At 40.4% G+C, this 25556-nt stretch overlaps 1 protein-coding gene across 24 annotated transcripts in view; it reads left to right on the top strand.

Annotated features, from left to right (window-relative positions):
* nbeaa (neurobeachin a) overlaps positions 1-25091 on the top strand; it is a 93202-nt gene extending 68111 nt beyond the window's left edge. For 6 of the 24 annotated variants that reach the window (XM_044223833.1, XM_044223832.1, XM_044223843.1 and 3 more), the window contains 30 exons: positions 307-710; positions 1260-1396; positions 3057-3211; positions 4143-4269; positions 5390-5509; positions 6660-6793; positions 7511-7572; positions 9235-9299; positions 9832-9940; positions 10175-10341; positions 13099-13223; positions 13325-13474; positions 13948-14084; positions 14242-14389; positions 15170-15272; positions 15371-15486; positions 16681-16793; positions 17182-17322; positions 17425-17544; positions 17714-17866; positions 18018-18182; positions 18606-18695; positions 19518-19710; positions 20772-20843; positions 21055-21210; positions 21600-21770; positions 21912-22013; positions 22605-22801; positions 22977-23128; positions 23388-25091. In XM_044223833.1, coding sequence (XP_044079768.1) covers positions 307-710; positions 1260-1396; positions 3057-3211; positions 4143-4269; positions 5390-5509; positions 6660-6793; positions 7511-7572; positions 9235-9299; positions 9832-9940; positions 10175-10341; positions 13099-13223; positions 13325-13474; positions 13948-14084; positions 14242-14389; positions 15170-15272; positions 15371-15486; positions 16681-16793; positions 17182-17322; positions 17425-17544; positions 17714-17866; positions 18018-18182; positions 18606-18695; positions 19518-19710; positions 20772-20843; positions 21055-21210; positions 21600-21770; positions 21912-22013; positions 22605-22801; positions 22977-23128; positions 23388-23478 — 4175 coding nt within the window. In that variant the 3' untranslated portion in view covers positions 23479-25091. Of the gene's footprint in view, positions 1-306; positions 711-1259; positions 1397-3056; positions 3212-4142; positions 4270-5389; positions 5510-6659; positions 6794-7510; positions 7573-9234; positions 9300-9831; positions 9941-10174; positions 10342-13098; positions 13224-13324; positions 13475-13947; positions 14085-14241; positions 14390-15169; positions 15273-15370; positions 15487-16680; positions 16794-17181; positions 17323-17424; positions 17545-17713; positions 17867-18017; positions 18183-18605; positions 18696-19517; positions 19711-20771; positions 20844-21054; positions 21211-21599; positions 21771-21911; positions 22014-22604; positions 22802-22976; positions 23129-23387 lie in introns of those variants that run through there. The other 18 variants (XM_044223853.1, XM_044223847.1, XM_044223854.1 and 15 more) reach the window with 12 other exon arrangements.
* The last annotated feature ends 465 nt before the right edge of the window (positions 25092-25556 follow it).

Below are 25556 nucleotides of genomic sequence, written 5' to 3'. Positions count from 1 at the left end.
CAGTGGTGACTCATCATTGTAGCAGTGGTATAGTGAATACAGGCTTCAGGCAAACAACAATACCTTTGTCAACAATATGAGACAATTGGAGGAAGAAAGAGAGAAGGAGGAAGAAAGAAGAGTATTACTTGAAATAAAAGCTTAGAAGCAAGAGAAAATAGCTGAGAATATTAAAAACAGACAATATGTTGTGGAATTTCTTGACAATGCATTTTACAAAAAGAAATTCTATTTTTTGTGTAATTATATCACTGTTTATCCTCATAAAATCACATTGCATCCTTTGTTTCTTCCCCATTCCTCCAGAGCACCCATCTACAGCCTTCTCTGACCGTGACAAACAGACCCCCACCCCCGTGGACGACTCCCCCCGGGCCGGCCTCCCACACACAGACTCAGGCATCGGAGAGGAGGGCCACGTGGCCGGATCTTTGAATGGCTCGGAGATGGGTCTGGGACTCGGCCTTGGCCTGGTGGGGAGAGAGACAGACAGAGACAGAGACAGAGACAGAGACAGAGACATGGGAGGGGGAGGAGGAGGTGGGGGAGGAGGCACAGATCTGTTGTGTAGTCTGTCATCTGACATTAGGAGGTCACAGGAGAGCCTTCTGGATTCTCCCCACAACCCCAGTTCCACCTCCAACTCCAGCCAAGCCCCGCCTTCGTCCATCTCCAGCATCAGCCAAACAAACAAAGGCATCAATGTTAAGGTCGGTCTGTGTGACCCCCCATTCAGACCTGGCTGCTTGTATCCAGATATGTCTAAATTTGCTTCTAAGAAAAACTGCATGCATCTTAAAATGCAAGTAAATGTATATGTATTTCCACTCATAGAGATGATAAATGTACATTTGCATTTACTCTACACTATTGAGGTCCTATGTATCATTTCACTTTCAAATATGGTTTGGATGATCAAGCCATGCATTTTTAGCTGTGTGGTTGTGGTAGGATCACCTGAGATGGATTTTAATGACAGGTCTAAATTGGGTCAAGATCTTTCCACATATGCTATATGCATATATATTCATAGTTTCCTGCTGGGAAAAAAGTTGGATGTTGGATTTTGTCAGTGGCAATAATAATGTTTTGCAGCATAAGAAATATTAAAGCCTACACTGAAAATAAAATGTACAATATCATGCTACCTCTTTAGAAGTTGAAGAACAGCCAAGAATTAGTCAAGCCATTAAATTCCTTACAGCTTCAGCAGCTTGAGTACTGTATTCACCAGATGGGTTGTTCACTCTGAAATGCAGGAGATCCTGAAGAGCTTGGTGGCGGCTCCAGTTGATGGCGGAGAGTTGGGACAGGAGTCTGGGCCGACGCCCTATCACCCAGACCCTGCCCTGAAGACACACCCCATGCTGCCTATGCAGTTCCACTCCTTTGACAGGTCAGTCCCACCTACTGTTTGACCTACAAGAGGCAGAAAAACACACAGAGATATCAGAGTCAGTACAGCCTAACACATCCATCAATGAATCAATTTTTCCAGTCAATTCTGATCTTTTGCAGATACAAATTAGTATACTGCTCTTTGTCAAATTGCTGTTCATCACTTTTGGAAAAACAATGGAAACAGAAATCAATCAATTGATTAGTGGGTAGAAAATCACTCTCTCCTTTGAACAAAGCTCTTTGGATGGTAACATTTACATGCATACATAATATATTTTACTTGCCAGCAGTCACATTGATTTTTTTTGTAATAAAACTCACAATAATGCACAGAAAAGCATAAAAATGCGGATTCAACACAATGGTTAGTTTCTTATTTTTACTGTGCACTATGTGTCTGAGACACATTCAGTTTGAGAATTCAATATAAAAACAGAATAACAATAATTAGTTTTAGTAGCAGTGACTCCATAATAATCAAACCTGACTGAGGATATGGATAGAGATATTGTTGCTGAATAATAAAGTCGTTGGACATGCCAGGACATAAAACAAAGTTTGAACAGAGGTCCAAATTTCCTCTCTTTTCGAAACTGTTAACATATAGACTCTCCACTGAGTGATGACCTGCTTATATCTGTCTCCTTGATCCTACTCTGTGGCAGTCCTTGAGAGCGAAGTTATTGATTCAAGATGGTGTGCATAATAGATCATGGATGGCTCTATATCCATCTGATCCATCAGCCCATATAAATGAATGGCAAATACATAGTTACTAACTAATAGTATTTTAGTAGTATTTTTAATCAAAGATCTGTTAGTTCTTCTAAACAATCACTGCTGTATTACCCATACTTTTGAAAGTAAATGCTCACCATCCCTAGATTTTAGCTATAAGCTTGTAATGTTGGCATGTTAGGAAACTTTATTAATTGATTATATGATTTTATTATGCTACATATTGATAGATGCATACAGTATATGGTTTATATTAGCAGCTCCGTATTATTTATATGTTTCTGAAAAACGTTTTATTTGTAACACATACAAACTTGAGGGATGATATCCTGTTGAAACCTTTACACCAATTAAAAACTGATCTATAGTCTGAAATATCTATTGTGCATATAATAGTGTTGCACAAAGCAACAACATTTAACACTTTTCAAAAAGCCTTTTATAATTTTTGTGATAACTGTATTTGTTTGACCTTTAAGATATAATATCCTTTCAGCTCCCTGATGTTGTCAACTGTGTTGAGTTTTAAAACATTAAAGATGATTTGGGAGGAAATCTTGTGATTTGGGGGCACTCCTGAACACTGTATCCAAATCAGGCATGAAAAGGTGACGACACGTATTAGAGGTAAAAAATATTTTTATTTGGCAAACAGAGGCCAAATTCATTTTATAGGGTAAGGATTGAAATCCCAAATTTGACTTAAGAAGGTTAAACAACTGTGTAACACTTTTAGGTGCTCTCAGTAATTTTATAGTGGCAGAAACCAACAGAAAACATACTTGCACATCCGATGCTATCATCTCAGTAGCAACTGAGACTGTGTGTTCATGCTCACAGATTTCACTGAGGAGCATTTGATAAAGAATATTGTGTGTGCAAGTTTGTCTGATGCCTTTGTGTCTCATCTCTTACAGGAGTGTTGTGGTTCCAGTCAAAAAGCCGCCACCTGGCAGCCTGTCAGTCAACACGGTGGGCACGCCCACCACTAGTGGAGCGACCACTGCTGGCAGCACACCCAACATTTTTGCAGCTGCGACAGCAACACCCAAGAGCATGATCAACACTACAGGTGAGAGGTGACACAGATATAGTGCACTTATAAACACATTCTTCACTCTTCTTCACACCGTCTTTTTGATGCTATTGGTATAATTCCTAAATCTATACGTTTGGATATTTTTACCCACATACATTTTTGCACTGTATCTGTTCAGTGTGCATTTAAGGCACGCTGCGTCATACGGGTGTGCCCGTATTTGTGTGAAGGGCCTCCAGTAATTCAAAGGCTGCGCGATGAAGCAGGGCTGAATTTCTTCTCTTTTTACAAAACTCTTTGATGCTTCACTCTGCTGTTCTTTGACAGCCAGAACAAACTACAACAGGAACAAACTGAACCAATAGCAGCGATTTTTTCATGATTAGTTTTAGCCTATTTCAAGGGCAGGATCCAGATCAATGAAGTTGCACACGCCACAGTAAGTGTAAGATATCTCGGTCATTAACAAGAAAGTTAATTCTCTATGACCCTTTCACACAGCTCACATTTGATGCAGGGAAAAAACTGATAGAAGAAGCATGTATTAGATATTATTTGACCTAGATATGGTATTAAATAAGAATACATTTAGGATGACAAGATAACAACCAAATACACATCAGCTGACATGCAGATCAGTGCTGTTTCTATGCAGCATCATACTCAGCAGATCCACTGTAACAGGGTGGATTTGTATTCAAGGCTTTGTCAGTCTGTATCATACATGCATAATGGACAAGGAAGGGATTTGTTCCCTGGAATGGATTCTGTATATTGATTGCAAAGCTATTTTCACAAGCCGGGGGCCATTACCAGCAGAGAAGCAGTAGCATGTCTAGTGAAATACTATCCAAACTGAATTTGGCCCCAGCTGATCGGGACATTAATACATTTCCTTTATTATTATTATCCTGTGAGATAATCTTGGTCATCACTCTCCCTCCTGTCTCTCTGTGCTGTCCAGGTGCTACAGACTCTGCCTCCTCTTCCTCCTCCTCTTCTTCGTCCTTTGTCAACGGTGCGACTAGTAAGAATCTGCCAGCAGTGCAGACAGTCGCACCCATGCCAGAAGACACTATGGAGAATATGAGGTCAGAGCTCTCAACATCACAAAACTTCTTTATCGCTTCAACCATTCACTTTCCTCCCACTCTTTCTGTTTTTCCTTCCTTTTGGCTTTTGTTTTTACGTTGATTTGTCTGTTGTCTTGGGTGCTTTTTCCACTTCATTCCTGTCCCTCTTTCACTTCATACTTAGGTCTTCATCCTTCCCAAAGAATTCTCACTAGCAGTTCACTCTCACAGTCATTACTGATATTATACAGTAGAGTTAGATAAGTTTTGTCTGTAATTGGGAGTATCTGGAGACAACCCACATGCTTTTTGAGGCCTAGGTAACAATACCTGATATTAGTCATTATAATTTTTTAAGAATGTCAGGAGCTACCTAGATGCACTAAATGTTCTGACATGTTGAAATAAATAACCATGTTTTTAAACAAAAGAGAAAACTTTAATTGCTAATTTGACAGTTGTACTGGGTGACAAATGAAATCAAAAGTCACAAAAATGCCAGTTCCACATTGAGTTATAAGCCATAAAAAGAATATTGGACTGCTTGAAATATTTGCTCTTCAAAGCTGATGTCAACTAATAATAATAGTCCTCTGAAAGCTAGTAAAACTACTTTATCTGTGGTAACTCACATGCACACATACAGCCCACACATTTCACTCAGTCTACAATATGGTGCTCTTCATCCCTGACATGGCAACTGTGTTTTAATGTCACAATTACACTTTATACTGTAGAGTTTGAAAATATCACCAGTCCTAATGGATTTCGGAGTACTTACTTGAAAACATGTAAAACTGTCATAAACATAAATCTGTGTTTTTAGTTGTGTTTCCATACTCTGTGTAGGCATCTGGCACTAATAAAATATAAGATGATTGCGATATGAGACTGTTAATAATTAGGAAAAAGCATCACAATTAGAAATCATATCTAATTCCTTTGAACATTGTAGCAGTTTGTACTGTAACATTTCTGTCAATGTACTTTCTCCTTAGACATGTTAGACAGTTTGTTATGATGTGTGCACACGCATGTGAGTGGGTGCGTGCGTGCGTGCGCATGTGTTTCTTAATCAGTGTGCATGTCTGTACGTGTGTGTTTGTATGTGTGTGTGTGTGTGTGGTTTGTATTGCAGTGCCTATTGTGAGGTGGCGCAGTGTGCGCTGCGCAGCGGTCAGACGCCCCCTGAGCTCAAGTCTTTTAGCTCTCTGGCAGGCTTCCAGGCAGCTCCCCGAGATGCAGGACAGTGTTTTAGGCAAGGAGATACTCGTCCTGTCCCCATGCCCCCTCCTCCCCTCCCCCCTCTGCCCCACCTCCACCACACACCCTCTGCTACGCCCAGCCACTACTAAATGTTCCCAGAATGCCATGGGAGAAAGGACAGGCATCTTTGCCAACAGCTTCAACAGTTAGCATCACTTTTGTTTCAGGCCAGCAGCTCATATTTTTATATTTACAGTCAACTCTGTCACTTCTGGCATGACCGTCTTCTCACACTAACCCCAAAACTCAAGATCAGACCTGAGTCAAACTGTCTTTGCAAATAACTCGGAGCAACAGTTTGCTTAAACTGACTCAAATGCTTGTTTTAACCTCCAATGTCAATTTTGCAAATGTCACTCATCTGGTACTCTGAGCATGTTAAAACAAAATTAAGAATTAATTAAGATTTGTAAACACTAGTGACCCAGGTCTGTATCAGAAATCCCATGCTTATAAAGCCAAGAATATGCACTTCACTGCCATCATGGCTCCATAGTTTAGTCTGCTGTGCTCTTCCTGCCTTACTTTCTCCATTTTTTAACTGAACATAGAATAGAAAAGTATTTTAGTCTGCACGTGATCTACACCTGTACACACACAAAGGCACTAATATAAAGATGTGTAGCTTTTACAAGACAAGTCAAGATACAATATATACAATATTTTCCAGTGCAGTTTTGGCAGGTTTAGCTTTTATTGCACTTCCAGCTTCACACATTCCACAATGCTAAGTTGATTAGCTCAATGATTAGCCTTAAAACTGTAGCAATCAACCTTTCCTTACCAAAACTAACCCAGGCATAGTGCTTCCATACCAAAAAATCATTACATCTTTGATTCTGTAATTTTTTTGTGTCTTCTGTGTCCATTTCAGACATTTTTCTTTTTCTTTCTCTTTAATGTCTCTCAGCTTGCCTTTCCCCTTCTCCTCTCCTGTGTAATTTGTCCTGTGCTTTCCTCTCCTCCCTTCCTCTCACCTATCTTTACTCATTTATTTCTTGCATGTTTTCCCTGCTCCCTTTCTCACCTACTGTATATCCCCCGAGTTTTTCCTCACATGCTCTTCTACCCTCATTTGCATGTTGCTTATTTCATCTTCACTCCCATTCTCTTCATCTTTCTCTCACTTATTTCCGCCACAGTATCACCACCAAACTGGAGCGTGCTCTGGAGAAAGTGGCCCCCCTGCTGAGAGAGATTTTTGTGGACTTTGCCCCCTTCCTGTCCAGGACGCTGCTGGGTAGCCATGGGCAGGAACTGCTCATAGAAGGTACAGGTGCTGTACACGGCTCCTATTTCTCTAACTGGCGTCTCAATGTGGAGTCTCCCCATTCACTGTCCCTCACTGCAATGTTTGTGTGTGAGAACGACTGAGAGCAAAAGAAATGAGTGAGTGACCGAGTGGATCTATTACTGTGTGAGAAGTTGAGAGTGAATGAGTGAGTGTCTTTGAGCTGGCTGCTTCACTCATTCGTCAAGCAGGTATGAAGTCAATATTTTGCACCATTTCCAAGCAGCTAGCTAGATAATGTCAACATTTTAAAATCAGATTATTAAGTTTTAGCATTAATACTAGGTGTATTATAGATCGTACTAAATGCGATGCATTCCTCCCTCTGCCCACCTGCTTCCTGGCGTCCTGTTTTCGTGATCCACTGTCTCAATGTTGATCTCTTCCTCTCCTCACTTCCTGCTCCGTCCCCTCTCTCCCCCTCCTCTCTCCTTCCTCATCTTTTTCTCTCTGCTGTTTGTTCCTGTCTTCTCTGTGGCATGCTTTTTTATAAACTTGACTATGATGACTGTATACAATAGCAGAAACCACTGACACTACAGTGTCTTCTTTGATGATATTTTTATGTCTCGCAGTAGTGTGTGTGTGTGTGTGCGTGTGTGTGTGTGTGTGTGTGTGTGTGTGTGTGTGTGTGTGTGTGTGTGTGTGTCAGAGAGAAACAAAGAGAGGCTCCTGACTGTGCTGTATGTCTCTATGCTGCAGGTCTGGTGTGTATGAAGTCTAGCACGTCTGTGGTGGAGCTGGTAATGCTGCTCTGTTCTCAGGTTGGTAACTGCACACCTCTCCTCTCTCTCTGTTTACTGTCCTCATACATATGATCCATGCTGTCGAAGCCTGAAAAAGTCGTCCTTAATTTTCTTACTCATTGCGAAAGTGTTTTTGTTTTTCGGTTGCACACAGGTCGAGTTATTGATCTGGCCTGTGAGGCAGGGTTGACTATGTAATAAGCGCATTGCAGATGTAATATAATATCAACTTATCATCATACCATAGTTTTCCCTCATAAATATCAAGGCCACAAAAAGAATTTTCCATGTCAGTCTCATGCACATAAACTTTTCTTCTACTGGATTTTACTTGAAGAACTAAATTATATCACAAAGGCATCACATCTTAATTCATCTAGAATGTTATCTGGGTCATTTATCTAACTTGCATTCAAAGCCAGTATCTCTATTTACCTGAATAACACTCAAAAAAGATAACAGAGGGGCACTTACCACTACCGAGTTTCCCCAGAATGGTGTTGGTGACCAATGTTCTTTTTATTTCATTATATGAAGTTTGTCTCTTAGTTGGGTTCTGGCTCCCTGTAAGAGGTCTTGTCCTTGGGGGAGCCCCTCGGTTCTTTCCTCTTGCTCTTCTTTTTCTTCAACTCTACAGCTGTGGTCTCTGCCTACTTCTCTTCATTTTTTCCTGCTTCATCTCCATCAGACACCTCTGCTTCTTTGGTCCAATTTAACTCAGTTTTCCAGTGGCAACTGCTTTCATCTTCTCCCACTCTCCACACTGCCCTTTCCTCTCACCACTCCCTCTCCTTTCCCTCCCCTTCACTTTCCTGGCTGGCTGCTCGTCAGCATGTATAGTATTACCCCTGGCTTCGGCCTTGTCTGCCATTAGAGGCCCAGGAGAGCGAACCCTAGCCCAGTTATTGATCCTCTGGATGGGGGGGATGTAACAGGAGATGCTCCCACGTGTCCGTAGAGCTAAGAGCTAATGGAGCTCTGATAGTTTGAGGCTTTCAGCAACAGTCCTATCCTGCTCAGAAGTCTCCACTCTCATATGCACAAACACATAAAACACTCACATACTCTTAGATGGGTGCATTTTCATTGACACTTAGAAAGCTCTTAAGAAGATGGTTCTTCATCCTTATTTTGACCTATTTTGTGCTAGTGTACCTTTACACTGCTGGTGATATATGATGAAACTATATATCCTCTTGAATAAAGCTTGTGTTCATCTCTGTATTCACTGACGCCTTTTACATGACAATCAGCTGGTAACCTCAACAACTCACCTAGCTCTTCCAACCAGGGTTGGAGGATGTGAAAGTGTATTCTGTGAAACCATAGAAATTTGTGAGGGATTTTACTATACCATGTTTACAGACATGGTGGTAACCACACACAATGTACATTAGGCCATTGTGGACAATGTTGCAAATTAATAAGCCAGACTGCTTTTTGGCAATGTTGAATTTACAGGATATTTGTGTGTTAGTACCTTGATTTTTTTAGGTATTTCATTTACAAGATTAGACAAAAATAGACATTCAAATCGTATTTTATCTATAAACCTTTTCAATTACATTTACAGAAAATGTACTATATTAGTATAAAATGACATATTCAGTGGTAGGTTTAATTCATATCAAACACCCCTACTCCCAACCATATAAATTTTGATGTTTCCTCTACACTTAGGAGTGGCAAAACTCCATTCAGAAGAACGCCGGACTGGCCTTCATTGAGCTCATCAATGAGGGAAGGTAATCCATCACACGGACTGATTATCACCCCACATAATTCTCTATCTTTCACACATTAACACCAACACTGTTATTAGTGCTTAACAACTAATGGCTATGATAGAACTCTAATGGGAACCTTGCCAGGATAAGTGCATGATGCCATGTGTGTTCAGTAAGAAGTGGAATCATTAAAGTGCAATTAAGTTTACAGTTGATTTGTGCTGGTCTATTTTCAGTGCCTGTAATCTTTACTCCAAGCTGTTCATTCGGGTATTGGTACGAAACTTAATTAAAGTACAATACAAAAAAAGATAGATATATATCAAAAGAAATAAAGGATGTGATACAATGCTACTTTTTAAAAATACATATATAAGATCAGTAGCAAATCATGGACCAGTGTCATTTAGGAAAGGTTGACATATTGAGGAAAACTTGCTTACACTCCCTCTCTTGGAGAATTGGATTTTTTTCTAAATGGTAGGGTTGCTAATGCCTGTCATTTGTGTTGCTCTCTTTCACTTCCCCATGTTTCTCCCTCCTTCACCAGACTTCTGTGCCATGCCATGAAGGATCATATTGTGCGTGTTGCCAACGAAGCAGAGTTCATCCTGAACAGACAGAGGGCAGAGGATGTACACAAACATGCTGAATTTGAGGTAAACAATTTGAGGTTACTGTCACCAACAAATACCTGGATTTGTTAGTAAATTATTACCTGCAATTAGTACAGTTAGACTGATTTTATGTTCTCATGCATCAGTAAGTGTTTTAGGAGGACACTTTTCAAACCTAAATGGCTTTACATGGTTACATGGCTCCGTCAGTAACGCTCTTTGGTTTCTTATTGTTTCTGTTCCCTGTTTAACTCTTTACCTGCCACTTTCCTGCAGTCCAACTGTGCCCAGTACGCTGCGGACCGGAGAGAGGAGGAGAAAATGTGTGATCATCTCATCAGTGCCGCCAAGCACAGAGATCACGTGACTGCTAACCAGCTGAAACAGAAGATCCTCAACATCCTGACCAATAAGCACGGAGCGTGGGGGACAATGTCACAGAGGTGAGCGGAAGATGCGAGGAACTACGTGTCAGATTATACTCTGGGACATTTTTAGATCACCGTTACACAGGATGTCATTTGACAGGAGACATTACACTGGTTGAGTGCTCACACAGAATGCTTCTTGCATAAAATGAGATGAGATCAGCATGCGTAATGATTAAGTCAGCACCGTCCATTATGTATGGTCTTCATCACTATAACACATTACCACTGTATATTGTTGCTTTTATTTGTGTAAATGCAGTAAAAGTAATACTCTTGAGTATCATCAGCCTCACATCACAGACAATAAATCAATAAACCAACGAACACATTTATAAAAGATAATATGGTCTGTGAAAAGCAGGATTTATGAAACAGTCAAGTCTTATTTAACATAAATTATTGTACATCAACTACAGCACATACGTAGACAGTTGAATCCTAACATCATAGCTGCCTGGTAGCGCCGTGAGACTGATCTCCATATTTAGCACACTCACGTACACACATTAAATCAATGATTGCTTGTTATCGAGATCTGCCTCCAGGCTGGCAGCCACTCTGTGGACATGTGATTTAATCTGAGGATGTGTGACACACAACATCTGAAGCCTGTCTTCCTCATGTCAATGTTGTAAATTGTATACCATGACGTGCATGCTGTTAATTAACACCTTTTGCACTCAGATGAAAAATTCATTAAAGTTAAATTGCATCTGAAGTGCTCTGGCCCCGATGATATTTTTGTTTGTTCACATTAGTGTAATGCTCATTGACAATTTCAGTCACACTTGCATGACTAAACCTTACTGTTTTCTTCATAAAACACCTTGGCTCTATAGGGTATACAGTATTGTTCAAAATAATAGCAGTACAATGTGACTAACCAGAATAATCAAGGTTTTTAGTATATTTTTTATTGCTACGTGGCAAACAAGTTACCAGTAGGTTCAGTAGATTCTCAGAAAACAAATGAGACCCAGCATTCATGATATGCACGCTCTTAAGGCTGTGCAATTGGGGTATTAGTTGAATTAGTTGAAAGGGGTGTGTTCAAAAAAATAGCAGTGTGGCATTCAATCACTGAGGTCATCAATTTTGTGAAGAAACAGGTGTGAATCAGGTGGCCCCTATTTAAGGATGAAGCCAACACTTGTTGAACATGCATTTGAAAGCTGAGGAAAATGGGTCGTTCAAGACATTGTTCAGAAGAACAGCGTACTTTGATTAAAAAGTTGATTGGAGAGGGGAAAACCTATAAAGAGGTGCAAAAATGATAGGCTGTTCAGCTAAAATGATCTCCAATGCCTTAAAATGGAGAGCAAAACCAGAGAGACGTGGAAGAAAACGGAAGACAACCATCAAAATGGATAGAAGAATAACCAGAATGGCAAAGGCTCAGCCAATGATCACCTCCAGGATGATCAAAGACAGTCTGGAGTTACCTGTAAGTACTGTGACAGTTAGAAGACGTCTGTGTGAAGCTAATCTATTTTCAAGAATCCCCCATAAAGTCCTCTCTGTTAAAAAAAAAGGCATGTGCAGAAGAGGTTACAATTTGCCAAAGAACACATCAACTGGCCTAAAGAGAAATGGAGGAACATTTTGTGGACTGATGAGAGCAAAATAGTTCTTTTTGGGTCCAAGGGCCACAGGCAGTTTGTGAGACGACCCCCAAACTCTGAATTCAAGCCACAGTACACAGTGAAGACAGTGAAGCATGGAGGTGCAAGCATCATGATATGGGCATGTTTCTCCTACTATGGTGTTGGGCCTATTTATCGCATACCAGGGATCATGGATCAGTTTGCATATGTTAAAATACTTGAAGAGGTCATGTTGCCCTATGCTGAAGAGGACATGCCCTTGAAATGGTTGTTTCAACAAGACAATGACCCAAAACACACTAGTAAACGGGCAAAGTCTTGGTTCCAAACCAACAAAATTAATGTTATGGAGTGGCCAGCCCAATCTCCAGACCTTAATCCAATTGAGAACTTGTGGGGTGATATCAAAAATGCTGTTTCTGAAGCAAAACCAAGAAATGTGAATGAATTGTGGAATGTTGTTAAAGAATCATGGAGTGGAATAACAGCTGAGAGGTGCCACAAGTTGGTTGACTCCATGCCACACAGATGTCAAGCAGTTTTAAAAACTGTGGTCATACAACTAAATATTAGTTTAGTGATTCACAGGATTGCTAAATCCCAGAAAAAATTTTTTTGTACAAAATAGTTTTGAGTTTGTACAGTCAAAGGTAGACACTGCTATTTTTTTGAACACACCCTTTCAACTAATACCCCAATTGCACAGCCTTAAGAGCGTGCATATCATGAATGCTGGGTCTTGTTTGTTTTCTGAGAATCTACTGAACCTACTGGTAACTTGTTTGCCACGTAGCAATAAAAAATATACTAAAAACCTTGATTATTCTGGTTAATCACATTGTACTGCTATTATTTTGAACAATACTGTATATGTCAATTTTAGGTTTTTTCTCTCAGCTTAAAGCCAGGTATAGATGTTTGCAGAGTTGGAAAGGTTTATCAGACTCAACCCTATGGTCAAATACTGCCCTTTATCCTAATCCTGAACCATTTCAATGTAGGAAATTAGTTTTGGAAGTTCCTAGCGTAAATGTCACCTTTAACTTCAGCTTCAACTCCAAATTTAGCTTTATTGTCCCTGAAGGAAAAGTCCCAAAATGCACACCTTGTTTGCATCTCACCGCTGAAATGACTCATCTGTGCTCCTCCCCTTTTATTCCTCCAGCCAATTACACGACTTCTGGCGTCTGGACTACTGGGAGGACGACCTGAGGAGGAGACGGAGATTTGTGCGAAATGCCTTTGGATCCACTCATGCCGACATGCCGCTCAAAGCTCTGGAGGACTATGGTCAGTGATGTGTACTAATGTAAACATGTCGTACTTGGTCAGTACCTGTTTGTTGCATACACACAACCCTCACATGCACACTTAAAAACACACTCAAACAGGTACAGAGGAGGAGGAGGAGGGGCTTAAGTCGAAGAAGAATTTCCGCAGCCAATCAGTGGTCACCCAGAACCCAGAGGCGGAGTTAATGCTGGAGGGAGACGATGACGCTGTCAGCCTGCTGCAGGAAAAAGAGATTGATAACCTTGCTGGTATGATGCACACACATAAAGACATACAGACACTATGCTACACTGCGTCTAAACAGTAAACTGTCTATGACTCTTGTTTTTAGTACGTTTCCGTCCAAGACTTTTTACCTCCAAAGGCAAGTTGGACATTTGAAAGTTTTGCAGCTCCACTAACCATCCCACTGATTTATCTGACTCAAGAAGATTTTGTCATAATCTACTAAAAACTGATGCTGATACAAATCAGACCTCATTTAATCCAGTGGTTCCTCTCTGATTTACACATCTGACGGGTTGTTTACAGATGTAGGCAAAGTAGAAGAAGCAAATAAATGATCAATCTTAACTAACATGAAATTACTCTGTTACAGTAGTATAGTGTGCCATTGAATTATCTGTTGTGTGTGATGATTGCTTATTGCTATTGTGTATCATGAGCCTGTCAGTGCTATGAATACCTAAAGCAGTAATACCTAAACATTTGTGCCCCCCAGGCCCCGTGGTTCTGAGTACTCCAGCTCAGTTGGTAGCTCCAGTGGTGGTGGCTCGAGGCACTCTGTCCATCACTACTACTGAGATCTACTTTGAGGTGGATGAAGAGGATCCTACATTCAAGAACACTGATGCTAAAGTAAGGGCAAGCTGTCTTTCATTCTCATTGTTCGTTGTAGGCAAAGGGAAAAAAACATTTAGACCACATTCTCTGGGAGATGGGACGGATAACTTAAGCTTAAATGTAAAGTTGTTTACTTTTTAACTTACTGCTTTTCACTTATTGATCCAAATAGTTTGGGGTCAGCAATGTCCATCCTCAACAGGTACTGGCCTATTCAGAGGGTCTGCACGGCAAGTGGATGTTCAGTGAGATCCGAGCCGTGTTCTCCAGACGCTACCTGCTGCAGAACACCGGTCTAGAGGTCTTCATGGCTAACAGAAGTAAGTCTGCAGATTTCTTATTTCTTGCATTAACAAACCCACATTTATTGATTTCTCAACACTATGTGTCTGCTACAAAACCTCTGTTACAAAATCTCAGCCACTGGTAGTATTTTTTAATTATTTGCCAACAATATGGTCAACTCCTGAAGCCTATAAATACATGCGTGGCATGGCAAGTTAGCAAAAATACCACATATGCAAGCAGTATATATTTTTTCCACTTAAAGTTCAAGTTCAACACTGTTTTGCCCTCATTAATGAGTTTAGATCTCTAGAAAACTGGTTTGGTACATATTCACAAAAAAGGACAGGACAGCAACTGATACCAAAAGTTGCCTCAATGAAATTACTTTGGCACAATTCAATGGTTTGTGATTGTTATGTAATATTTGTGTAATTGTGTTTAAAGTTTTGCTCTTAGCAATAAGTAATGGGAAAAACAAACATACACTACGATAAGAATTGCAACTGTAGTAAGACCAGAGTAAAAAACATCTGTACTGGAGTATAGCCTCTTTATGTAAATGTGTGTTTCCTTTTATTCAACATTGTTATCCAGATTATGATTACACTTAATCTTTCCTTCTGCAATGGAGTACTTTGTGTCTGTCTATAGTTCAGAATGAAGAGCACTCTCGCTGCCCGGGCTCTAGTTTTATATCCCATTGCAGTATTTGTATCATTCAACATTTTGTATCATTCAACAGTTGTAATGTTGAGTGATTGACTTTATGTTGTCTAATATCCTGACTATATCTTGTCTCTTCCTCTCTCCAGCGTCTGTGATGTTTAACTTCCCTGACCAGGCCACAGTCAAAAGGGTGGTCTACAGTCTCCCACGGGTGGGGGTAGGAACGAGTTACGGCCTGCCACAGGCTAGGTAGGTGCAGGGTATAGTCAGCTGGTCCACTACTGTTCTGCGTTAGAAAGGCATTTTGAGTGATAGAAAGGAAATCTACTTCTGTGTGTGTGTCCCAGGCGGATTTCTTTGGCCACCCCTCGTCAGCTCTTCAAGTCGTCCAACATGACTCAGCGCTGGCAGAGGAGAGAGATCTCCAATTTTGAGTACCTCATGTTCCTCAACACTATTGCAGGTAAAGTCCACATCCAATCATATTTCATGGGCTCTCATTCTGCTAAGTCTGTTATTGTGGAGCCTCTAAAGAATATATGAGCTGGTTAGTGGTCAAAACACAACCCAGTCTAATGTAGCCTTCTTTGTTCTCAGACCAAACAATACTTCCTGTTTCCTTAATTTTCTCTCTTTCTACTGTGTGATATTGACATTTTCTAACTTATTTGCTGTATAGATTTTACTAATGTGACCTTATTTGGTTGCTTTGACAGTTCCTATTGTGCTGTGTTGTTCAAAAATAACTGCACAGCCAGATATTCGCAGACCTGCCTTGTTCGTATTTCTCTCCATGTGCGTGAATAAAGAAGCACTGTATAAAAAAACTTTACTGAAGTGACCAGATAAAGATGCTGGAAGATTTGAATAAGATAAACCTTTGTCAGATACAGTCCCAGCTCAGCTGCAATTTGCATAATACCACTCACCAGTGTGACCTGTAAATACATATACATACAAAAATATATGAGTAAATGCAGCTGCAATGATAATGGACAATGTACAAAGTAATATATGTAATGGATTGCTGTTTTATTGTCTTTAAGTCCTTTATGTACTAGAAAATGTAAATTAATTTTGAGATATTTTCAAATATCTCCAAATAAAACTATATAATATATATTGATATATGCATGTAATAAAAATGCAGAATGAGTTTCAAATACAAATCTAGATAAATGGCCAGTGAAAATGTGTTTAAACACCTTTACATGTGCTGGCAGTTTGTCAACAGCTTGTGCTTTTATGCCTCTGTCTGTTGGAATGTATTTTATCACACTAACATACAACCCTGGTTGGTGTAAGTGTGATCCCAGTCTGGCACTTAATCTTTGTTCACGTCAGGAAGTTAGTCTCATTAATTAAACATTTGAACATGAGCCTAATTTATTAGGCGTGGAGGTTTTGAAACCTGAAAATTGTTGCAACAGTGCTGTAAATCAGTTTATTTTTTTGTTTGTTTACAATTTGGATAATATAGCGTGTATTAATCTGATAATTTAAAACTCAAAGCGATGTAGTATTATGCTGTTATGTCAAGTAAGCATGCTGTGTATTCATATACATATATGTTATTCCAAACTATAATGGAATAATGTCGTATCAATACATCCGGTTTGACACTTTTTCCTCTCCCTTCCATCTTTTGTCCCTGCAGGGAGGACCTATAATGATTTGAACCAGTACCCTATCTTCCCCTGGGTCTTGACTAACTATGATTCAGAGGAGCTCGATCTCACTCTACCTGGCAACTTCAGAGACCTCTCCAAGGTGAGAGCACTCAGACACACAACACTTAATGCACTTTTTCCAATGACTTGCATGTGTGCTACTAAGAAGATGCTATAAATCCAAGTGATTGGTAAAATACAGGTCAAGCCACTAATGTACTGTACCAAGGCTTAGCAGGAATCTCTCCCTGTTACATTTTTACCAGTTAGAGTGAGAACAAGTCACATAATATCACTGTGGGTGTAATTCCCTGCATTCCTTCCTCCTGCATTGGATCAGAATGGACATGAGCTTGTTAGTTTTTATTTTCCAGGCATGGTCCATTTTAAAGATTGATACGCTCTCTGAAAGGAAATTAAGAAAACTGCATGTATGGTTTCTCTTGTAATCGTTGACTTAAGCCGATTATTTCTCTCGTTTCTTCCAGCCAATCGGTGCACTGAATCCCAAGCGAGCAGCATTTTATGCAGAACGCTACGAGACATGGGACGACGATGGCACGCCTCCTCACCACTACACAACCCTATACTCCACTGCTCATTCAACACTGATGTGGATGCTCAGAATAGTAAGTACCTGCTTCACACACTTGCAAACTTTTGAGCCGTTTGAGCACATACCAGAGACACAAGGCTTCTTTTGAAATGAATGTCTATTCTTGTGCCTGTAGGAGCCGTTTACCACATTTTTCCTCAACGCTAACGATAACAAGTTTGACCATCCAGAGAGAGCCTTCTCTGGCATCGGCTGCTCGTGGAGGAATTGCCAGAGGGACACAGCTGATGTTAAGGTAACTATTCCTAATGGGCTGAAGGAACGTCCTACTGAAGTGACTAGTTAGCTTTGATGGACTACTAATTACAATTGACATCTTTTATATTGTCACAGATTTTGTAAAATCAATAATAATTGGGAGGTAATAATTTTATTAAAATAAACAATGTGTCTGTGTCCATTAGGAGCTGATCCCAGAGTTCTACTACTTGCCTGAGATGTTCGTCAATAGTAATGAGTATGAGCTCGGGGTGCGCGATGATGGAGTTGCCGTGTGTGACGTGGAACTTCCTGTCTGGGCCAAGAAACCCGAAGACTTTGTCCGCATTAACCGGATGGTGAGAGACACAGACACAGTCTTTTCTAAAATATAAAAAGATTAAAAGAAAAGGTTTTTTTTTGTCTCTACCTCTAAATCCACTGGAGAGACACTGAATGTATTCTTGCCTCCCTCTTCTGTCCTTTCTCTGCACCTGTTACTTTGATCAGGCGTTGGAGAGTGAGTTCGTGTCGTGCCAGCTTCACCAGTGGATTGATCTAATATTTGGCTACAAGCAGCGAGGGCCAGAAGCAGTCCGAGCTCTCAACGTGTTCGACTTCTTGTCCTACGAGGGAGCAGTCAACCTAGACAATCTAGATGCTGCACAACGTGAGGTCGGTTTCCATGGCAACACATTGCTCTTTTTTTGACTCACAAATTGATTATTGCAGTGCAATCTCCCCCTCATGAGTTTCTCATGCTGTGATAGTGAGTGCTTTCTTCAAGATGATACGGTAGCATCAGATTGATGTAATGTTTAAAGCCCTAAGATAAACAGTCACTAGATAATTACTCCTCATGACTGAGAAAATGTTTTTTTAAAATAGTTCTCCCTAGGCATGAAGACACATAGTGTACGTGCATGTAGTTCAGGAAGCATACACCAAAGACAAACATGCATATTTAGGGAAAGTAAAATAAAGAAAGTAAAGGGAAAGGTATGTGGCTTTCCTAAACTTGTTTTTATGTTTCTCAACGGTGTGTAACCTTCCTCTTCCTCTCCCATGATAACCCCATCTCTGTCTCTCCGACTATAGGTGATTGAGTCCCAGATTCAGGCATGTGGTCAGGTCCCCTCCCAGCTGCTGATCGAGCCACATCCACCTCGCTCCTCCGCCATGCACCTGGTGAGCCTACCTCGACAGCCTTAGTCAAACCTTACTTTAGTTTTAAGTTTCATAGCAGTATTGTCTGCTTACAAAAAACTCCAAGAAAAACACCAAGTTAACTGTACTCACATATTATGCCCCAGCTGCTGATCTAATGAGATACAAAACTATATATACATATTTATTTTTTGCATGTTCCTTAAGTTAATGTTATTTTATTGAGTTTGAGGTTGTTATTGAGAAAATGTTCACTTTGGGAACAGGAAGAGAGTTTTTCCCAAGGTTTAAGGGTACTGAAGGGTTCTTATTTTGAAGACATTTTGTGTGACACATTCGTGCTTAGAATCTACATTGTGTGCATTCATTTTTCACATTTTAACCCTATACACAAATTTATTTTAGTCCACATAGTCCACTGATAAGAATGGCTTCATTACCAAGGTGTATGGATTTGTGAGATTTTATTACATACAAGTGTATGTAAAGTTCTGCCCTGGTTTTAGCCTCCCTGTCCTCCCTGCTACCCTCAGCAGCACGAGGCCTCAGTGTCTCCACATCAGAGTCATCCATTTCAACCCAAACCTGTCAGTCCTGAACCCCAACCAGCCAGTGCCTCCACCTCCTCTCCTTGGCCTAGAGCCACCCTCAGTGTGTGTACCTGCTTTGACCCTGTGCTCCCACTAATATACCTTTTCCCCTCCCTCCCTCTGTCCCATCTGTTCTGTCTCTCCTTCTACCTCCGTCTCCATTTCCCCTCCCTCTCTCCCCCGACCTTCCCTCCTCGCTCTGCCCTTCTCTCTTCCTGTCTGTCCCTCTCTCTTTCTCTGTCTGTCTCACCAGTGTTTCCTTCCCCAGAGCCCTCTGATGTTTAAGGATCAGATGCAGCAGGATGTCATCATGGTGCTCAAGTTCCCCTCCAACTCCCCCGTCACTCACGTTGCAGCCAACACGCTCCCCCACCTCAGCATACCAGCAGCCGTCACTGTCACATGTAGCCGGCTGTTTGCAGTCAACCGCTGGCACAACACAGTTGGTGAGTGCGTGTGTTGAGGGGAATCAACTTTATGATAACAAAATTCATCTAGACATGGAAATAAAATCCCCAAATCCTCAGTTATACACATATTTAAAGTTATACCTCTATGGTGAATGGAGCATGACTTTGCGTTATCTTAACAGAATACAGTACAGTTGTTATTTTTGCTTTAATCTGTGTGTTTGTAGACACATTCTACTTAATATACTGTAACTACCATTAATATATTACAAACTTTACGCCACTAGTTTTGCCTGGTTAGGAGATAATGTGACGAGATTTATGAGCACCTTTCTTAAACTATACAACTACAATCCCTTGATAATAAAGTAACATAAAGAGTTCATAATAGGGCTGAAATCATTAGTCAATCGATAAGTCAAGCAACAGAAAATTGATCAGCAACAATTTTGATAATCAATTAGTTGTTTAGGTCATTTATCAAGTAAAAATGCCCAAACACGTGAACATGTGTGATTGGCTGCTTTTGTCTTTTTACAAATTGAATAACTTTGAGCTCTGGGCAGTTGTAATTGGCATTTTTCAAATGATTAAACAATTAATCAAAAATATTCATATAAATCAGATAATGAAAGTATTATCCGCAGCTCTGCAATTAAGACTAACTTATGGAAGCCTGTAATGCTTATAGACTCAGTGAGATGTTAGTTAATTTCAGTGGTAGTTATTGAGCCCATATTGATGTTTACTCTTATTTTGTCCACGCCCTGGATGTTGACATAGAAGTATTTGTTAATTAAAGCCTCAATTAACCTCATTAATGACCTCATTAGCACAGCAGGCTAGGTGTAATTAATCGTGGTAATGTGATTATGGAGGGTCATGAGACAGCTCAAGTGACTTTCGTTATTGATTACCACATCAGGCACTTATTTTTTGACATAAGCCTGCATCAGAACTTTCATCAGAGAGCACTCGACCAGGGGGATTATATGTGAGGGTGTAGTTTAGCATTTATCCTTCACCGTTTTATGATGTGTGTATGTACGTGTGTGTTTGTATGACTGTCTGTAATGTTTGACCCTTTAACCCTTCAGGCCTCCGTGGAGCTCCAGGATACTCCCTAGAACAAGCTCATCATCTACCCATTGAGATGGACCCTCTCATAGGTCTGTGCACAAAAATCTCCACAGCAGATTTTATTGGTTTTACGTTTTTGGCACTCAAGATAATACTGAACATGAATGTGTTTATAATATGTGCAACCGTAGAATAATCTTGAATCACGGTGTCTACAACATTATTCATTGGATAACTTGCTAACTGTATTGCATTCGTATACCCTCATTAATCTACTAACATCTCTGTGCTCCCATGTAGCAAACAACTCAGGCGTGAACAAGCGTCAGATCACTGACCTGGTGGACCAGAGCATCCAAATCAACACACACTGTTTTGTGGTTACTGCCGACAACCGCTACATCCTGGTCTGCGGCTTCTGGGACAAGAGCTTTCGTGTTTACTCCACTGAAACTGGTAGGTTTTGTATTATTTATAAGACATGTTGAATATTAAGTACAGTATACTCTGAGTACTCAGGTGGGCTTTTAAAAAAAACCTCCTTATTAAAGCTGCAATGTGCGATTCTGTCAGAGGTCCTAATTTAAATGTGGATCATGTAGACTCCTGCATTTGCATTTTTATTTTTGTTTTTGATTTGGAAAGCTCTTTTTTACATATGCATGTGGACATACAGTACATTGCTGTATTTTTAAGTCCAGCGATTTAAACCAGTTACACTTTAGTCACTAACCTGCTTGTTTAACCTGTTTATTTTAATCCTGGAAGTTAAGCAGCCTTGGCCTTCAAAAGTATGAGCAGAGGGCACACACTGACTTTGCCGTCTTCCTCTTTCCTCTCCACAGGAAAGCTGACCCAGATAGTTTTTGGCCACTGGGATGTCGTGACATGTCTGGCCAGGTCAGAGTCCTACATCGGAGGAGACTGCTACATCGTGTCAGGCTCCAGAGATGCCACTCTTCTTCTGTGGTACTGGAGTGGACGACACCACATTATAGGGGACAACCCTAACAACAGTGAGTGGTGACATGGTAGAAACAACACGTGTGAATGTCTCTGTGTTTCTGTGTGCACACAAGTATGTTCCTTCACAGGAGTGGGAAGTTTCTAACCAGAGGTTTATGGAGATGTGTCTCTAACTTTGTTCTCTCTTTCAGGTGACTACCCTGCTCCCAGGGCAGTACTGACAGGACATGACCACGAGGTGGTGTGTGTGTCTGTCTGTGCAGAGCTGGGATTGGTCATCAGCGGAGCTAAAGGTTTGTGTGTCTTCATACTGTATTCTTGTGCCTAAGAGAGATTTTGATTTATTAGATTATTTGCACAGTGAATAATGATTATCAGTAAAAAACCAAATGATACAATATTAACACGTTAAAACCCTCAGATGCATTTATCATGGCAGTACCAGTACAATAGCCTCGCAAAGCCAGTGGACAATTTAATTTCTCTCATTGAGGTATGACAAGGCTAGAAAGCCCTTTGCTCAGGACCTTTCAGGTAGACCGTACATTAGATTAAAAAGAAAACTGCTCTCCTTTGCTGGCACACATCAACATAAAACTTTTCTACACATGACTGGATGAACATGCTCACTGGACTGTCACTGCTTCAAAATTTCTGCAAAAACATGGAGATTGTCAAATGTTGGAAATGTCCTATGTTTTCTACAAAGATTGTTTTCTTGAATTTGTTTTAGAGGTTTGGCTAATTTTTTTTCTCCAGACAAATATGTTGATAACTGACCTCACAACATTTAGGCTAACTTCACTGTCACCAAAGTTGTGTGATTAAAAAAAAAAATATATATAAATGCTTCTACACTATCTTGCTTTGGTCTTGTTCCTCAGAGGGCCCGTGCCTGGTCCACACCATCACAGGGGACCTGCTTAGGGCCCTGGAGGGGCCAGAGCTGTGCCAGCGACCCCGCCTCATCTCAGTGTCCAGCGAGGGCCACTGTATCATCTACTATGAGAGAGGCCGCTTCTGCAACTTCAGCATAAATGGAAAACTCCTGGCACAAATGGAGGTCAACGATTCCACACGGGTAAGGCTTTCAGAGTTAATACTGTTTATGTAAACATACTGTGATATTCTTTTTGGTGTATAGTTATGCATGGATACTGTCCTTATTTACTCATTAACTTTTGCTATAAACTTTTGTCCAATACACTGGAGCCCTTGAGCTTCTTTTAACCTCTCTTTCTCTTTTCTCTCTCCAGGCAATCCTGTTGAGTAGCGACGGACAGAACTTGGTGACGGGAGGTGATAACGGGGTTGTGGAAGTGTGGCAGGCGTGCGACTTCAAACAGCTTTACATCTATCCAGGCTGTGACGCAGGCATCCGTGCCATGGACCTCTCACATGACCAGAGGTAAAACAGACAGGGTGCCACTTTGAAAGACAAAAGATGCATACAGTGTGACCGCTGTGTTTTCTTTAGGACTACTGTTGTTAGGGGAACTGGGTCACCTCAAAGGGGACAGCAGAGAATACTGAATGATCAGTAATGATCTGTATAAATGTACAATGTACAATGATTGATGCACTGCAACCCTAAAAAAAAAGGTATTTTATAGCGTATGTGTATAGTTTGGTTTACAGATGTGACTTTCTGTGTGCTCTGCCCTCAGGACTCTGATCACTGGCATGGCGTCCGGCAGCATTGTGGCATTCAACATAGACTTCAACCGCTGGCACTACGAACACCAGAACAGGTACTGAGGTGGACAGCGTGAGGAAGAGGAGGATGGAGGGAGGAGAGAAGAACAAGAGGGAGAGGAAGTGATGCATTCTGCTGTGTATCTGCAACGCGGGGAAACTACAGGTACCGAGACGAAGGAAAAACAAGTATCGGACCTTAGGCTCTATTCCCTTGTGAAGTTTACTTGATTTGAGGATGCGGCAGCGCTGGTGGAAATAACTTCCTCTGTGCGTGCGTGTACGTACGCGCACATGTGTAACCACAGACACATAATACCCTGAAGATACACACCAAAACCTGCTAATATAATAGACAGACTGCAGAATGGGGGAAAAAGAGCAAGTCAAGCAGACCTTAGAGGTCGATCATACCCGTACCACTCACAGGACTGGTTGCAGTTGCCCATCCTGGTACGCTTAATGCTTCACAGACAAAGAACCTAAGTTTTGTTTTCCCTTATATTTTTCTTCCTTATCAATTTTGTTCTATACTTTTCATTTGAGGGTAGTTCAGTCTGGGAATTATATGGGTGGACTATAAATTAAGACTCCTTCAATGTGTCTAAACTGATTAGAAATGGTGAGAAATGAACCAGCCCCACCCTCGATTAAAAAACGGTGCTATTGGCTTGATCTTAAATTCACCCTTAAAAAATTGCCTGGGGTTATGTTTTATTTGATCTTATTTAATTTGATCTGTTTTTATTTTATTTTATAATGTTAATATTTTTTCCTTTTACCTGCAGCAGGGTTTTTATGTAAGTAAGGCTCTGCTTCCGTCAGAGTCTACACATGTTCTTTCACTACACAAACTGCGCTTCTCACCTTTAATTTATTAATGACTTGCTGTATGTAAAATATTGTGTAATAATTATTATAATGTTGACAAGACTGATGGTAATAACGGCGGTGTCAAGGATGGTGATAATTTTGCCGGAGATGGTAATGATAAAGAGATCTTGCCAGTGCCACCAAGGATGACAACCACAAGACTGACATGATTTCCTTTGTATATTTGGTGATTGTTTTGTCAAATATGTACATATAGTCTTGGTTCAGGCTTGGTGGGAGACTTAATCAGCTGAATAAGACTGAAAGCTCAAAGGAAAGCTTCACTTACCCACATTTGTTGATTATTTAAAAAAAGAGAATCAAATCAATGTAAAAGTTTGTTTTGTATTTGCACTTTGCACCAATCACATATCATTATTTATTAGCTTGGTTCTTTCTGGTCGGCTGCCATTTTGTTTAGGTCCATTTTCCCTACGGGATTATTTGTGCATTGATGTTTGTATTTAAAACGTTGAGCTCATGTGTGATTATTAGGTTTTACAACCTCACAGTTGTAAGCAATATCATGATTCTGTAGCTGATAGAGGTGGGGAGGAGGGAGGAGATGAGGGGATGAAATGTGAGATGTACTGTATGTGTGAAGCCATCTTGATCAAATGCGCACATGCACATACTCTATCGACAGGTTCAACTTACGTATCCAAAAAAAGGTTAAATATTTTTGGATCTATGAAACCCTAAAAACTATTGTATTCATGTTTTATTGCAAAGATGTAAAATATGACATGTGTGAGTTGAAAAAAAAATCATGATAAGAAAAATAAAATATGCAAAGAATTTGATGACTTGACTTTTCATTGGTCACATATTCTGTTTCACTAAAGGTTTTTGCTTCATGACAGTAGTGCTGCACAGAGAGAGTGAGACAAGGACGTCTTATTGTAGCATTCACAAGACACCAGTCTCTCAGGAATCTTTCTTCCTCAAATGATTTCAAGAGACTCTTGAGTTAAAATGTTGCCCTCACTTGACTATGTTCTTAAACTACCTGCTTTGCTGTGATTTTTATTTTAAATGTCATATTCTGCAGCACTTCCCAAGAACACAGATACTTCTTTAGACCGACAGAGAAATGCTAGCTTTACAAAATTTCCAGTTTCCATTTCATTAGAGCTTTTTCCATCTGTAGGGTCTGGTCCTGCATGATCTCCTGCTTAAATCAAATCCATGAAGCAGCCAAAGTTCTCTTGAGCAAGGCATGTAAACCAAAGCCTCTCATGCAGAGCTTCTGAAAGGAAAACTGTAAA

This window comes from Siniperca chuatsi, linkage group LG14 (assembly GCF_020085105.1).
Source record: "Siniperca chuatsi isolate FFG_IHB_CAS linkage group LG14, ASM2008510v1, whole genome shotgun sequence".
Classification (NCBI taxonomy): domain Eukaryota; kingdom Metazoa; phylum Chordata; class Actinopteri; order Centrarchiformes; family Sinipercidae; genus Siniperca; species Siniperca chuatsi.
The sequence above is the reverse complement of the archived record's forward strand: the minus strand, read 5'-3'. Positions and strand labels throughout refer to the sequence as shown.